The following is a 17,206-nucleotide window of genomic DNA, read 5'->3' on the forward strand; positions in this document are numbered from 1 at the left end:
GTGGCTTGATGGTCTCATGAAATTTTTTTGAAAAATAAGTTTTATGGACTTTTGTATGTACAGTTTATCTGCCCTCAAGTCACAGGAAACTGGTTGAGGGTAGGAAGTAGGACTGAAATTAAATCCGGTTGCAGGTCTTCTCCAATATTCATGAGTCAGAGGGGGTCCTACCATATTTAAAAACTCACTTTAAATAATGTACAGTGAGTCATTTTGTATTTGGCTTTTTAAAAAGGAAAATATCTTTAAGAGAATGATAACAGATTGTACTTTAGTGCTGGTCTTACAGAAGCATGTTTTTGTCTGAGGAAGCAAAGCACCATGTTAAGGTAGTAAGGGCCATTCCTACTCTGATGAGAAAACTTGAAAGTTCATGACAGTCGGTGACAAGGCCAGGAAATTAAGTCAGTTTTAATTTTCAGTTAGAGGCTTTGTTTTGCTGTGCCCGCACGCTATTTTAATCGAGGCTGATTTTTTTTTTTTTTGGTTGATTTTAAATCAAAGGAGGTGGTACCAAGTTCATCCTAATACACTTTGTATTTCTTTCATAATTTGTTCAACAAGCACAACAGTGTAATAATTACTCTAGATGTAAAACTGTTTGAAGTGGGGAAATCATCAGAAATCCTTTCCAGGTGTGACATTTACGGGATTAGTTTGGTGTTTGGATTTTTTGACTGTAATCCATCACTAAAATACCTGGATTTTAGAAGTTCACCGTGCAGGGGAAGCCACAAGCAGGCAAGCTGCTGCTCCGTCACCAGTGACTTCATGGACCGAATTAATTACACAGAAATCCATGACTATGAGGCGTTTCAGAGAATGTTAAAGATCCCTTCAAGGTAACGAAAGGTGACTTGGGCAGGTGAATATGAAAGCGGAGGCTCCTTATGCTGCAGCCGCCAGAAAAACAGAACGTTGACCTGTATTTTTCTTCCTTTGCCTTTATTACTCATTGAGTACCTAACTCTGGAGCCATGAGGCGCACAGGTACAACATTTAGATGATAAAATAGGTCGGTCTCTTCCCTCTCCGACCGACGGTCCGAGCGGGGCGGTGCTCGCCTCCCGCAGCGCCTTGGTACGCCCCGGGGGGGCGCGGTGCACGCCGGGAGCTGGGCGGGCGGGGGTTCGGTGGGCAGCGGGGAGGGCGCTCAGGCCGCCCCGTACTGCCGGCGGCTCCTCCTTCCCGCCGCCGCCATCGCCATGGCCCTCAATAAGTCCATGCACGCCCGCAACCGCTACAAGGACAAGCCGCCCGACTTCGCCTACCTGGCCGCCAAGTACCCCGAGTTCCAGCAGCACGTGCAGACCACCCTTACCGGCAGGGTGAGGTAGGGCCCGCGCGGCGGCCGGCGGCGGGGCCCCGGCCAGGCCGCTCCCGGGGGCTTTGGCGCGGCGCCGGGGGGCAGTGGCGCGGCTCCCGCCGCCTCCCGAGAGCCCTGTCTGTGTGTGTCTGTCTGTGTATGTCCGGGGTGTGACGAGCGAGAGGGCGCTGGCACCCGTAACTACCGCTTTTGCCTTTCAGCCTGAATTTCAAGGACCCTGAGGCGGTGAGAGCTCTGACGTGCACCCTCCTGAAGGAGGATTTTGGGCTTACGATTGACATCCCCGTGGAGAGACTTATTCCTACCGTTCCCTTGCGGCTGAACTACATCCACTGGGTGGAGGATCTCATCGGTCATCAGGAGGCTGATAAGCAAGTCCTTCGGCGGGGCATTGACATAGGTACTTGGAGAGGCAAAACGTTCAATTCCTTGTTTACTGTCAGTGAAACTACCTGATAAAATTTGCTATGCATCTGTAGAAACGTGAAGTTTGAGAAAGAAAAAGTTCTGAGCTGTGCTCGCCATGGTGAAACGGGTAACCTGACTCCACCGGTATTTTCTTTGGTTTCTTGGTAGGATTTCTCTGCACAAACACAAGAATGGCCGTAGCAGGCAGTTATTTGGCTTTTTGTGGCCTTGAACTCTCTTGATTATAGCTTTGTGTGGTATACAAAAATTACACTCCTAGTAACACGGGCAGAAGTGTTATTCTAAAGGAATTTAAAAAAAGTGATGGCATTTCTTCTCAGTCTTCTAACTAGTAAATTATGTTATATTAGCTATGTGTTACTTATGCTTTTGGATCTGTATGAGAGAGTTTGCAAGCTGCATAGCAATACTTTCTAGCATTCCTTTTAACAATTTTTTTTTGCGTGGTTTCAGTTGTATTTGACAGATGAACGCTCTTTTTTAAACTTTCATCTGTTTCAATGTAGACATTTTCATGAACTAAACTGTAAAAGCGACTTAATTAGAAACCAAGGCACATACTAGCAAAAAACTGCCTTTTGGTTTTAGATGGTCAAAGATTTTCTCTATGTGGTTGAAAACAAAATATTTTTTTAAACTGGCCTCAGCATCCAGATATAGATGATATTGTTTAGTGCACGTGTCTAGGAGCATTGCAGCTTGTACGGTTCCAATATCTGAATTATTGGACAATATCTGGATTAATATGAACAGTTATTCAGTAGAGATGTGAGTTTCTAAGATGTACACTGATGTACACTTTAATTTTCACTAGAAACAAAAAAGGTAATTTCTGTAGGAGCAAGCAGATAATAAAATTGATATTCGGACTATCAATTTTTGGTGATTTTATACAGGTTTTTTAAAAAATACCTGAATTTAGTTCACCTCCTTTATTTTTGTCAATAGAATCTTTCCTTATGAGTTCAGAGGCTTGTTTTTGAAGATTGTTTTGTGCTGAAGTAGACTCGTAATGAAATTGAGAAAAGCTAGAATTTCCTTTTTGACTTTAAGTTTTAATGCTTGAAACTATAATGCTAAATTTACTGATTTCCTCAAAAGTAATCTCAGTTACCACGCCAGTTTTTATATTAATATTTTCCTGGTGTATGATTTTTTTGTTTTAATTTCTGAAATTTACTGACTTGCATTTTTAGATGGATTTGTGATGGGTACAAGGTTTATATCATCACATGGTGTGTGCGCAGCTGCTTTCCTTTCATAACTTTTAAACTTGTTAGCCAGCTTCTGTGCATTTGATCTTAGGTTGCGTTTTCGAAAACGATTTCTATGAACTTCATCACTGTAGGTGACTAAGTAGAAGAGACAGATCCATTAAGTCCTCCAAATATTGAAAAATCCTCAGTTTGAGTTTGCAGTGAGCTTTGTTCCAACTCTGGGAAAGCAGTAAGGTATCCAAGAGGGGTGTTACAAGAGTGCTGGAAAGAACTGCACACTTTTGCTTACTGACAGATGTTGTTATTTGTGTTTCAGTAGCTCAGGATAATAGTAGACTCTTGATATATCTCTCCACTCAAGTTTTGTCATGTTGAGATATTTTTTACTTATATCCATTCACTTCAGTCCTAAATTTGACGGTCATTGGTAATTGGATCACCTAGATATGCCATAATTACAAGAAGGAATAATTTTGTGCTAGCTTATATTTCTCTTTGTTACCAAATTTTTTTGTGTCTGGCTGTCTTTTTAGATTTCTTAACTGGCACCCCTATTTCTTTTGATCTTTTTAGACATTAGTGAAGAACAGTCTCATTGGAACAGAAATGTAAATTTTTTTTTTTGTGGTTGCTATGTGCATCAAACTGAATTAATTTGTGGTAGATAATAGAAAAATGCAGAAGAAAAAAAATATATTTGTGAAAATACTATTTCTTAGTACAAACAGAATATGTATGGCTTTCACTATATAAATTAATCACTGCCATATAGAAAAAAATATCTTGAAAAGAAGCCGATCATGTACTAGAAAACTTACTCCAGATTATTACATTCTTGATTAAAAGTGCATCTTAGTGCTGTATTGCAAATTAAGACAATAAAGTTCTCTAAAGAACTTAGTAGTAGGTGATCAGCGATCAGTGTTTTCTAGAAATTCTTTTTGTTGTGAAAAAGTATGTAGTTAACACCCACAGTGCATATAACACCAGAGACTCATTTTGCCTTTCTCATGGCTTTGCACTTCTACAGGCACAGGGGCATCTTGCATTTACCCATTACTTGGATCGACGTTGAATGGTTGGTATTTTCTTGCAACAGAAGTGGATGATATGTGCTTCAATTATGCCAAGAAGAATGTGGAACAGAATAACTTGTCTGATCTTATAAAAGGTATGATGTAATAGGGTATTTAGTAGCATACAGATGGTGTGCTAAGAATCCATATTCCTGCCAAATACATGCTCAATTGTTTTTACTGAAGCAGAACATTTACTAAGGTCTGTGGATGCTTAGCAAGTCACAGCTTGTCTGGAATGGAATGTGTGGATGGAGTACTACACATCCTTACAAAAAAGCTGAAAGTTAAACTTTCATCCTGGGGTGTTTTCCTTCCCATATTTTTTTTGTCTGAATACTGAAGTAGTTTGTAGAGTTCATGCCTCTGCTGCTAGTTGGCCTGGAGTGCTTCCCTCAGATAATTTGCATGACACTGCCACACATAGGTATATTCCCCCTCATTTCTGAATAATGTCCTAACCTGCCTGTGGTAGTAGTGGTATGCCATACTTGGTCTGTGGATGACCTTGGAAAATCTTCTGTGGGAACTCAGTACACTAAAAAGCATGAAAGTCCATTATTCAGCTCTGAATTAAAAACTTTGCTCCTGCTGGATTTTGGAAGTACCAAATGCTGTCATCTTGATCAGTCCTCTGTGTCAGTCTTGCAGATCCAGAACTTGATGTGGAGAATAATTATAGTTTTCTGTTACCATTGCAATCATAGGTTTTTTAGTGGTGTGGTGGTGTTTCACTAGACTGCAGAAAGCTCTGGCAAAGGAAGATGCCTCATGTGAAACTGTAGTACCAAAGGTGATAAGCTGGAGTAAATGACTGATTGCTGGTGGGCAGAGTAGTAGTTAACTGGTGGTACCCGTGGCCAGACACTGCCCAGGAATGATCCACACTGCCACTTTTTAACTCCTGGGCCTGAATTGTCTTCCCAAAACTGAGTATATTACTGTAGCTAGTAACTTGTTTAGCAAGTCATTTTGGAGTCAGATTAGGAATCTTTCTGTACTTCTGTGTTTGTGGGTTTTTTTTGTTTGGGTTTTTTGTTTGTTTGTTTTTTTTTAAAAACCCAACACAATTTTTGTTGTCTTCTAAGAGTCTGTCTTGAAATTTTTGACAAATAGCTTCATTTGGGGATCATGTTGGAATATAACCTTTGTTCTTCTAACTTCAGTGAAAAAATAATGCAGTGATAGTAAAAGCAGAAGCAATGAGGTGATGATTTACTAATTGCATCATAACTTCTTTTTTCCCAGGGGAAAAAAAAGTAATATTTTTTGACTGCAAGTGCAATACTGCTTGCAGTAACTTTCTTCCAGAGTGAATCTCTCCTATATGTGCAAACCAGAAACTGATAAACCTGGGGATCGATTGTAAATGCTAAGAAAAATTATATGGTGTTCTAAGTTGTATATTTTACTGGAATGGGATGATGGCCAGAATTTGCTGGTATTTAAAAAAAAAAAAAAAAAAGTCAGTACCCTGTATGTCATGGTGGGTTAAGAGATTTTCAGGATCTTGGACTCTGGAAGTTTTCAAACTACTTGCAACATCAGTTAGGCTTGCTCTGCAACATGATTATTATATTGTCTGCTTCCTGTTTGTTTTATTTGCTTTCTTATTTCCAAATGAAATCATGTACTGTCAGCTATGTAGGTGGCATGTGATATTCTTTTGATGTCATCTTCTAAGTAACTTCACAGTAATTTTAGAAAGTATGTGCCATAGAACATGTGTTACTGCTCAAATTAACATAATCTTTTTGCAGAGTTCTGCTCATCTTGGCCCCGTTGTCTCTTTTCTCTTCTCTAAAAACTAATTCCATGTTGTTTTATTTGTTCTTTTTTCCATTCCATAAAATTGAAAAGGGTATTGCTAACAAGAAGGGCAGTGAGATACTCTTGATAGCCTTGCGATGGATATTTCAAAGCATTTATATAAGTAAATGTCTCCTCTGTGTGCAACAGCAACTGCAATGTTACACCTCAGTGCCAAAAGTGTGCACTGAGCAGCTTCTGGAGACATTTAGGGATTTTTTGGAAGACTGTAACCTGAAAACCTTCAGTCCAACTGATGTAATGCCAGACTGAAGAACTTTTGGCTTTGACTGTGATGTGTAATTTGTATTTAGTAATTTGTATTTAGTAATTACTAATTCTATTAGTTTAGTATTTTTTAATGTTATAAGGGAAGCAGGGAAACAAATATCTACAGAGATAACTTGATGACTTTAATGTCAACAATTTTAAATGTGAACAACATAAGAAGAAATGCTAAGTGTTTAATTTATAAGTTTAAGATTATAAAACGGGGACCAATGTGTTAATATATTTTAAAAATGAACTATTCTTCTGTTCTCATGGGTTTTAAAATTTGTTTCTCAACTATAAATTTCTAGACTCTGAAATGCTTGTGACTTAGAGCTGCAGCTTTAAAGTTAGTGGGTGTTCTGGTTATTATTCCTGCTATATATAACTTGAATTTTGGTAATTGCCTGCTATCCTAACAATTTTATATTCTTAGGGTGATGATAAACTGTAGCAGTAAATGTTAGGGAGAGGCATGCCTTCTGCCTTTGTTCTAAGTATCTTTGTTCTAGTGCATTATCTGTGAGTTGCAGGACTGGTAAAGTCCACAAGAAGTCCTGCTTGTAATAACCTTTGTACATGCTTTAACTGGACTTCACCCATATTTAAATTCCTGTTCCCTGGGCTGGAGTTCCTGTGGTTTTTGGGAGATGTGTAACAGGACTTGACCGCAGTTTCCAAGGGGATTATATAGCTTTTGGGAAAAGACAGTGGAGATCTGCATGGGATGTTTGTGTTCATCCTTGTGATGGATAATAGTAAGTTGGTGGACGCTAGTAAGCAGAAGATTTGTCCAGAAAGGTACTTTAATCTTTTTAATTCATTGTGATTCTTCTAAATTGTATGAGACTACAGTTCTTGTTCAGGATGCCTAGTACTGCTAACACAGTAATTCTGGTTTATTATAAGATTAGATGTAAAGCTAGTCTTGGTGCTATGTAACTTCAGTGAAAATAGCTTTATCTTAGTCTTTCTCTTTCTTAGTTTTATGTTCTAGAAAGACCAAACATTACACTTTCTTGAGTGCCATTCTAGAATTCCATATCGTAAAATAGTTTGAACTGGGATTTCTTTATCTCTGAGGAGGCTGTGGGGGAATTAACTGACACCTGTGTTAATTTTTGGAAGGACTTAAAAGTGTATTTGTATCAGAGAACTTGGTATAACTCAAGCAGTTCCTATTGTGTATAAACATACAAGCTGCTTGTATGCTAATTCTTAACCTGAAGTATTTATTTGCATGCTGATATGTTACTTTTTTTTGTAGAAAGTAATGTTTAGAACGTACGGTTTTTTATACAATGTGTTGTTTCAAGAAACACAAATGTAAACAGCGTGCTGGATAAAATATGAAGTTCCTTACTGACCAAATCCCTGTTTTCTATTAGTGGTTAAGGTACCACAGAAGACTCTTCTAATGGATGCACTGAAAGAAGAATCTGAGATCATTTATGATTTCTGCATGTGCAACCCCCCCTTTTTTGCCAACCAGTTAGAAGCGAAGGTACGTTAACAAACTACATGTTGCATGTGCTTCAGTGCTCAGGGAGTGGGAAGGTAGCACCATTTAACCTCTTTCCTTGGTGAAAGTTGAGTGGAAAATCCCAAATAATTATGAAATAGCATTTCAGTCTCCTCCCTCTGCACCCCCTGCCTCAAAGGAGTTTTGAAAGACTTAGTTTTTACCCTTCTTAAAGTGCAGGATGACCTGTAGAATTTTTTCACAAGTTTTTACTGTCTTAGAGAATTAGTTTGGAAAGCAGACAGCTAGTAAATCTGAAATCAAGTGCCTGTTGCATAACGGTGGTACAGAGGAATTAGTTTCTGTCATTGTGTGTGTCTGTATGTTTTGTTTCCTTAGTGATTTAGGCAGTAACATACGGCTCAGAACAGTTCTTGCAATACCTACTGAATATAGTCAGAAACTTAACTTTGTAATCTAGGGCAGTAGAAAAAAAGATTTAAGTGTTGAAATTAAACACTGTTGATTGTAGTTGTGTAGGTGCATGTAACCAGCATGTCTTACATGTATTGAAACCACATTTCATATAAGTAGGATGCTGATGTGTGACAAGTAATTTAAGTAGGAGATTGTAGGGAATTCACTCAGTTGTGCTTGTTTCGAATGTATCTTTTGTCTATTATCCACGGTTCTGATGGGGGGAGAATAACTAGAGGTGGTGGTGCTTGCTCCTCACTAAAGATTGAGGCAGGAAGCAATAGAGCAGCTGAATACTTCATTAAATGTTTATCTCAAATGTTCTTTTTTTATCCAGGGAGTAAATTCTCGAAATCCACGGCGTCCGCCACCCAGTTCTGTAAATACTGGAGGGATCACAGAAATCATGGCTGAGGGGGGAGAACTAGAATTTGTCAAAAGAATAATTCATGATAGTTTACAACTTAAAAAGAGGTTACGGTAAGTGCTTTGTTCAGTGGGGCAAAAACCCCCAGCCCCCCTTTTATCTGCTTCTTTGTCAAAAATCATGTGAAAATAGTATTTTGAGTAAGGAATGTAGCTATGGTCCAGTGGTATCTGGTTTGTTTAATGATACATACACATCAGTAATTAGTCTGTTTATGTAAAGTTAGTTGTTCCTGAGCATCAAACAATTACAACTCATTGTTGGAGAGATTTAAAGGCAGAAGGCAAAGAAAGCCTATACCAGTGACCCCTGCAACTTGCAAATTAGCAGGCATACTTGCTAAAGACAGTCAGGGTTGGTTCTTAATGGGATGGGGGAGGGTTTATGATGTTGCCTAGTTATCTGTTAATTACCTAAAAGCTTCTGTCTTTTTCTGGCTGAATTTTGGTAACTTGCAGCTTTGCCTGCCAAAGGATACTGTTGTACTGGATGCTACCTTGAGTGAACGTAAGCAGCAATAAAAAACATAGTGAGACTTTCTTTTGAACAAGATAAACAGATGGCACATCTTCAGTTTTCTGACTATCAGACTTTTGCTCCCCTAGTGCTGTACATTATTTCTCTAGCTCTTCTGGAAGATTCCTTTTTTTTAATATCCTTCTAAAATTGAGCTGCCAAAATTTTACATGTGTATTACCACATCATCAGTGCCTGAAGCAAAAGAAATTCAGCCTGCGTTTTGTACATCTGAGAAGTGTTTTGCTTTTGTTTTGTTTAGACCCTTCTAGGCAGAGCATCATATTAGAATCTCATCTTCACCTATGTAATAAAAAAAATTTTTCTTTAGAATGTTGCTTTCTAATGGCCTGAAAAAATGAAGAACATATTCAGTCTTCGGCAAAACAAGACAAAGAAAAACTGCATTTGGCTCTATTAAAAGTGCTTCTGTCTTACAGTGCTTTGAAGGAAAAAAAAAAGTTGAGGAGGTTTGCACAGGTTACAGTTTTGAAAACGGGTTTTTTTTTTTAACATCCTTCCTTTTTTTGTCAACCCACCAAATCTTATAAAAGGGGATAGATAATATGGCAGAGTCATAAAATAGAGGTTTTGATGTTCAGAAGCCAGAAGAATTAAACTTTTGAGAATTTTTATCAATCTTGTTTGTGCCAACAAGCACACTGGAAAATGGTATTCCTGTCAAAAGTTTGTAGGTTATTTTAGGCTACTTGATGTAGACAAGCTTTTAGGTGTGTATGCTTTTACGCGTGTCTAAAATGTAGTGATTTTTCAAAACTAAGTATAAGCTGAAACAGTTGTTCTGAATGTAGACGGCAGTACAATGGGTCAGGAGGGGCAGTCAGAGCAGAAGCAATGGTACATATTTTAAATGTTCTTCCACTTATAGCTCAATGTTTATCTGTTGTACATGTTCCTTCTGAAAAGTAGTGGGTTTATTCTACAAGTGTAGTTTGCACAGGACATGTGGTGTTCTGTGTAAAAGACTGATCTGAAAAGTACATGTATAGAGTTCTGTAAGGTGGGGGCAGGGGATGCATCTGTCATGACTTCTGGAAATGCAGTAGGAACATGGTTCCTGGTTCCACACGGTGTGTGTAGATCCAGGGGAAACGTGCTTTAGATAAGTTGCTGTTTGACAACCTGTCACTCTCAAGGCAAGAAGTCTTTGCCTTGAAAGTGATGTGGGGATGATTACAGGGAATGCATCCTTTCTGTATTGCTCTTCTTGGCAACACCACTCCTCTAGGAAAGAGGAGGGTGTCTCTTGATCTGCTAAGTGATAGTGTATGGCATAGAACATATTCACATGCTATGTATCATATTTAGGAAAAATGAGCTCTGCATGTTTGGGGGCTAGGAATGGTTCAGTTCATGCTTTTAAATAAACTATCTTGGAGAATCTGTTACCAGAAAGAACAGTTTATGTAAAATACTGTTTCCTATTTTGTTAGAGGCAACTCTGTCAGAGGGCATGAGTAATGAACTGTTAGTAAACAGAGACTCCCTTGGGCCACGAGATGATCTTGACTTACCCCCATCCCCAGTTCAGCTAGGAGTTGCAGGTTCAGTATTTTATAATTTTGGGAAAGATGTGTGGCTTGTTTTTGCTAGAAATTTTGGGTTTAAATTAAGTATTGCTGCATGAAATTCTGTATCTTGCATTATTCAGGAAGTTTAAATAACTGTCCCTTAATACTACTAATACATTTTTTTTTAAATTTTTTTTTTTTAGTTTACGGTATATTTAATTTGTATATGTGAACAATTTAATGTACTTGCCTTTAATTTAGATGCACTGTCTTAAGGAAATTGTCCCTTGATAACTGGGAACCCCAATTTTTGTACTTTAGTACCTTATATTTGTGAATAACAAAATTTCTTGAATCCAGTCATCAAAGAAGTATGAAAGGGGTCTGTAGAGCTCAAATAGTAATTTAGATGGAGAACAGAGATGTAACATTTGGAGATACTGAAGACGCAGAGCTGCATGGAAGGATAAGCGCCACCAGAAGTGGGAAGAGAGGTTTTTTTTTTTCCTCCCCTCTGTTTGTTGGAAATCTGGGTTAGGTGATGGAAATCTGGATAATGAGTTACAAATGAGCAGAAGTGGTAGTCAGTAGGTCTGCTTCTGAGGCACAAATGCTTGCTGATTATTCCTTTTTTTTTTTTTTTTTGAGATTCTTTCTCCGAAGAAAGTAGAGAAATTGAAACAAATTATTGTAAGGGATAACATCTTCCACGTAATTAAAGTCACTCTTTAAAATGGATTCTTGGTCGTTTAGCCACTGTTTCAATAATAGGTTTAAAATATTTCCTAAAAACTTGGATTCTCCTCTCCAGTCTGTCTTTGGGCCTTTTGTTCTGATCCATGTTGTACTATGTCCTAGTCTCTGTTTAAGAGTGTGATTATTTTGTTCTTTCTTTATTTTTAAATCTCCTATTCTTGCAGGTTTCTGATCCAAGTAGTTCTTTCTGGTAGTTGCCATTTTCAGTTGATCTGCATTTGTAAAATGCGTTGTTAATATGTTGTTTGCAGATGGTACAGTTGCATGTTGGGGAAGAAATGCAGTCTAGCACCATTGAAAGAGGAACTTCGAATACAGGGGGTGAGTTTGTATACAGTCCATGTATATTTTGTATGTGTTCTATACAATATATACTATGTTCCAGTGCATGTGGGTAATTAGTATTGAATTAGTTTACTGAGTTTTTATTTACAAGATTGCAATTCCTTGTTAAGGAGGCACTTAAAGCAGTTGAGATTTAATTATTATAGATTCAAAGCTGATAGATAAGTAGCACATATCGTTTCCAGATTTTTGTCTTTATCATGTGTAGAAGCATGTCTTCATCCATTCTAGAACATACAGAGTTTCTGCTTTAAAAGTCTTAACAGGGTTGTTTAAAAAAACCCCCAAACAAATTCCTTTCCTTTTAGGTAACATGAAATGTAGCAATTTGCTTGATAAAAGACATTGCAACATTATGTAAGCGACAATGTTTTTGTTTGTGTTTAATTCTGGCACCAAGTAAAATTGGGCCTTGTGCTGTGAGAAGGCTGTGCAGAGGACTTTTTTAAGACTTTCTGAAGGAAGTGTAGTCTATTCTAATTTCCATACAACGATATTGATTGTGAGATCTGTCCTTGTATATGGTGGAGAGGTGAAGGAAAGAGAATGTGTTGGTGAAATCAGTTCCCAGAAAGATGAACTACAGATCACGGGGAATCCTTAAACTCAATGCCAAAAGCAGATGCTGAGCTAGGCACCAAATTTCAAGTGTCTGACTTTATTCCCTATCTTTAAACTGTTGCACCTCAGTCTTAGTAAAGCGAGAGAACTCCTTGCATAGAAAAGCTGAGTTTTCCTTTTGCATTTTTCTTGAAATTAGCAATTTCATTTTGTTCAGGTTTGTAATCTTTGTTGTAACAGAGCAGGGAATAGGTTCACTGCAACCAGGTGCAGGCTGTGTTGTGGTTCAGGTTAGGATGCAGCATAAATCTTCCAAGAAGTCCTTTAATTGTTCAAACTTTCTTGACATCTGCTGTATTTATTGGAAATTTTGATAGAATTAGGAATCCAAAGGCAGAAAAGTTCTACTAGAGACACCTTTTCCTCTCTTTGAAGACATTTCCCATAAGTAAGAAATTTTTTTCTTTTTGCAGACCTGGGGCTTATGCTGTGGAGCTGATAATTGAATGAGGTGGAGTGATTGATATTTATCGTTGCTAGTATTTGGCACATTCTCCATACCATATGTAAATGCCTTACAGCATCCACTAGTTAACACTAGCATTGGAGCTGAGCTTTATATTTAAAGGCAGTGTAAGTTCGGACTTGATTTTTTTGGGACAAAGATAGAGTGTTTCTGGGCACACTTCTGCCATCTGCAGACAAGTGAGTGACTTGGCTTCCCAGCCCTTTGCTGTCTTTGTTCTCTGTTCCTTTGCTTCAGTGATGGGTTCAGTATTCAAACGTGGAACAGGAGCGGGTTCTGAACAAGGAGAAAGGATGTGTTCACACAATCAGAATGCAGATGTGTACTGGATCGCTGCACAAAAAAGGTCATGTTGTGTGTTGCTGAACTTGAAGCTCTGAAAGGGCATAGACACAGCAGGGCAGAGATGGGAAATCCTGGGCTTGGCGCTGACCAGCTTCAAGTGGCCCTGACATCCGTGGGCCGTGTCAGAAAGACTGTCCATTTCTGTCATGAGAAAATAACTCTGTGAAAACTTTATATTTTTTTTAAATTTGAAAACGTGCAGTAAAACAGTGTTGTTTTTTAATACAAAATGAAGTTTTATGTTGCTTCTTTGCATAGGTTCCTAAAGTTACTTATACTGAATTCTGTCAAGGGCGCACCATGAGATGGGCACTGGCATGGAGTTTCTATGATGATGTACAAGTACCTGTAAGTATCTTAATTTTGGTTTGTTTGTGATTGTGCCTTTTATTTGAGGAAGGGCCTAATGAGCTGTAGCTGCGGTGGAACAAACTGCTCTCCCTCAGACTGGAACATTGGATGTGCTGGGCTGCATGGACAGTGGGATTTTTTAACAGGCTGCCAGTCTGTTGGCAGCTGTTGCATGTGATTCCTAAGTCACTTGTGTCTAGGGAGGAAAAAAGAAGCCTGTGCAGGAACTTCGTGTGGGTTTCAGTGAAAGTAACGGTTTCTTGTAACATCAGATAGCAATTTAGTAGTATTAAAAATATGCTAAGTTTGGGGCTAGATTTGAACTTTAAGCTTCCCTCTGAGAACTTGCTTTCAATTTACTGTATAGATTCTGTTACCAAATAGATAGGAACATCTAGCTCAGACTTACCTGCGTGAATGTAAGTGGAGCTTGCTCACCTTAAATAAGGTGAGTCAGTTGCTTTTTGGGATCCAGATGTACATATACTGTAAGATACGTATAGACAATAACCAACCTTATAGAAGATGCAAGTAAACCTTCAGTGAACTTGAATCAAAATGTGGATATTAGCACTTGACCTCTGTTCCTAAGAGCCAGCCGCACTTTCTCACCTTGAGAAAACTAGTAGTTTGAAGGAACAAGTGAAGCTTTTTTGCCTAATGTCTGAAGATAAACTCCCTCTGTCCATTAAACTAGCATACGGTGCATGATCCTGTTTTTAATCTAAAACTCTTCGGAGTGAAGTGAAACTCAGGCCATGTCAATGACTGTTTAGTCATTATACTCTTAATCCCCATGTCTTCTGAGTACAAAAGTCATCCCACTAATACTGCATAGCTTTGTAATTTTTCTTTTTTTCCTTCTAGTCACCTCCTTCTAAAAGAAGAAAATTAGAAAAACCCCGAAAACCAATTACATTTATGGTCTTGGCTTCCACAGTCAAAGAGTTATCGATCAAAGCTGCAGCTATGGGCTGGGATGCTGTAGAAGCTATTACTGTGGTTAGAGCCTGGGTAGAGAAGATTCTCACTGATCTGAAGGTACAGTCTTAAGTATTGTACATTGAAACAACATCCTACTTGAAAGCATAACTGTGAGAGGACAATATGAAGTTCTGCTGTTTTCTGCAACAGGTTCAGCATAAACGTGTTCCTTGTGGAAAGGATGAAGTTAGCCTGTTTGTGACTGCCATTGAAAACTCCTGGATTCATTTGAGGAGAAAGAAACGAGAGAGAATAAGGCAGTTACGTGAACTTCCTCGAGCTTCTGAAGACGCTCTGCAAGCAATGGAAGAGGAAAAAAACAACCAGAAAAGTGTGAGCAACAATTTGGACTGTGAAAACCCGAAGACTGAAGACTCTGAAATGGGGTTTATGGCACCTGATGAGGATGTGCACTTGACCGCAGGTGATGAGCTAACAGAAGAATCTGCTGCCAAAGAAGAACACAGTGAGCACATGAAGGAGGAGGAGACAGAAGCAAAGCAGGCAGAAACATCGCTTGGCAAAGGTTCCAGTAATGCAAAGGGGGAACCTTGTCCTTCAGAGGAAGCTAGCAATGTGACAGCTGAAAAAGAACAAAGTCCCAAGGAAACTAGTAGATGTTTTCTCTTTGAGTGTTTAATGAATGTGAAGAAAGAGGGAAATGATGTATTAGTAGAAATGCACTGGGTTGAAGGACAGAACAGAGACTTGATGAACCAGCTGTGCACATACTTACGAAACCAAATTCTTCGACTGGTTGCTAGTTAGCCCGTTTTCCTACTTTGCTAAAGTAAATCAGTCCTCAAATTTTGTGAACTATTTTTCATGGGTCAGTTAGCCAAACATGGGTTTTCCCCTTAAAAAAAATGAGTAAAATGAAGATTAAAGTGCCCTTTAATGTTTTAAATAGCTTTTTCAAAGCTGCAAGTAGTACATGAAGTGTACTTCATTGGACATGAAGTGCTGGAGAAGTAATAAATTTTGTCCTGCAGTCATAAAACTACATGTTAAAGTGAAACATATCTATCCTGTGAGCTTTTCAACTATGAACAATGTTTATTCTGGTCTTTTTTTCTGGTGTGATAGAATTATATATTGTTACTAAGTAGAAATCTTTACCAAAATATTTTCTTCAATATTTTTTCAATACTGATACAGGAAATGGTTAGTCTGCTGTGGGAATTGTTTTCTGCAGCGAGGGGTCTTCAAAGGATTTAAGTATGCCTCTCTTCCCTTTAATACATTTAAGCTTTTGTCTACAGAGTAGAAAGATGGATACATCTTCTAAGTGTTAATTAAAATATTTGCTTTAGAAAAATGACTTGGGCTTTGAAACACAGAAGAGCCTATTATTAGTATCTGGTTTTGTAAACTTTGTTTTAACAACAAGCTCTTTAAGCTGCTTGGTTTAAAGAGGATATAACTGTGGACTGTTTCATTAGACCGTTCCTTACACTGATGATTCAAATATAATTGTCTGAAATGACAGCAGTATTCTTAAAGGATTTTACTTCCGTTTAATCTTGAGAAGTTGTTTTAATGACAGGACTGACAGCATTGCTTATCTTCATGGACCAGAAATTTCTGATGCAGTACAGAGATGGGTACAGAAGCATTAGGCTGTTGTGAAAGAAGGCAACTGGAAAGAAGACTGTTGCTTCCATACCTGACTCTTTACCAGCTGCTGTTTTCCCAGTGTTTCTGGGCCAGGAACCTGTTCATGTGAGAGGAGCAGCTGAGGGACATGGGTCTTGGGTGACTCAGAGTGTGTGTTTGAGATGATGAGCACTGGCACGGCTTCACATGGAGTCAGGCTCCCAAGCTATGATCTGTTTCTCTGTAGAGATCTACAGAACATGGAGAGAAAGTTTTTCTGAGAGTGGAGCATGCGTGCCCATTACCCCAAATAAAAGATGCACTCCTGGTGGACAGAAGGAAATGCTGCCAGTGCTCATGCTACTGGAACCATTTTGAATGTTCAGCCTTCATTGTCAAGATTTCTGGAAAGATTAGTATGTCTTCTTAAATTGACATTAAAAGCAACATAGAAAAGTCTTAATTTTCCCCCTCTGTTAACTGTTGTGTATCATGCTACTTCGGTAGGTGATGTACAAAGACTTTAATTTTTTGGGTATTGCAGAATTTTCACGGTACTACTTCTGAAGTCCATGTCACTGGGGAGGGATAAAACTAGCTTTATTCTTAGAATCTGAAGGGGTTATTTTGGCTAGCTCAGCCATTAAAAAATGGAAAGCAAGGCTGTTTCTGCTGTTCCCTGTTTATTGTTTCAGTCTGTCTGCAAGGATGAAGAAGCTCTACAAGGTAATCCCGAGTGCTTATGGCATGCTTTTGCTGGAGCAGACAGCATTATGTTCATTAATTACCAGTCTTTCACCTATACAACACGAATAACATACGCTCCTCAGGGTTGCTTGAACGAAACCAGGTATTTTTACAAGGAAACCCAGTAGTCTGTGGTTGGGATGACTGTTCAAAAAAAGTTGTTCAAGTGTTGTCTTGGCCTTTTATTTGAAACAAACGCTTTGACAAAGGTGAGCGTGAGGCTTTGAACGCTAATCCTGTGTTGGGAAAGATTAGTAATTAAAAACTGCAAGTTAGCGTCTTCACGTTCCCAGTGCAGCCGTAGCGATCCTCGAAGAGTCTGAAGTCGCAGTGGCCGCACGCCTCGGCCGCGCCGGGTGCCGTTTGCTGCCGGCCCCTCCTGCTCCCGGGCGCAGGGAGGCGGCCCCGCTCCCGCCCTGGCCGCGGTTCCGGTGCCGCGGAAGGGCGGGGAGG

The 17,206-nt window shown here is 39.0% G+C and overlaps 1 protein-coding gene across 1 annotated transcript; it reads left to right on the plus strand.

Moving 5' to 3' along the window:
- Positions 1-1,128: 1,128 nt before the first annotated feature.
- On the plus strand, positions 1,129-16,568 carry METTL16 (methyltransferase 16, RNA N6-adenosine). The gene is made up of 9 exons (XM_074897075.1): positions 1,129-1,333; positions 1,528-1,727; positions 4,004-4,144; positions 7,517-7,632; positions 8,405-8,547; positions 11,550-11,619; positions 13,334-13,423; positions 14,294-14,467; positions 14,561-16,568. Exons 1-9 carry the CDS (start codon positions 1,206-1,208, stop codon positions 15,176-15,178), a joined length of 1,680 nt encoding a protein of 559 aa, XP_074753176.1. The 5' UTR covers positions 1,129-1,205; the 3' UTR covers positions 15,179-16,568.
- Positions 16,569-17,206: the final 638 nt, after the last annotated feature.

The sequence above is a fragment of the Athene noctua genome, chromosome 1 (assembly GCF_965140245.1).
Source record: "Athene noctua chromosome 1, bAthNoc1.hap1.1, whole genome shotgun sequence".
Lineage (NCBI taxonomy): Eukaryota > Metazoa > Chordata > Aves > Strigiformes > Strigidae > Athene > Athene noctua.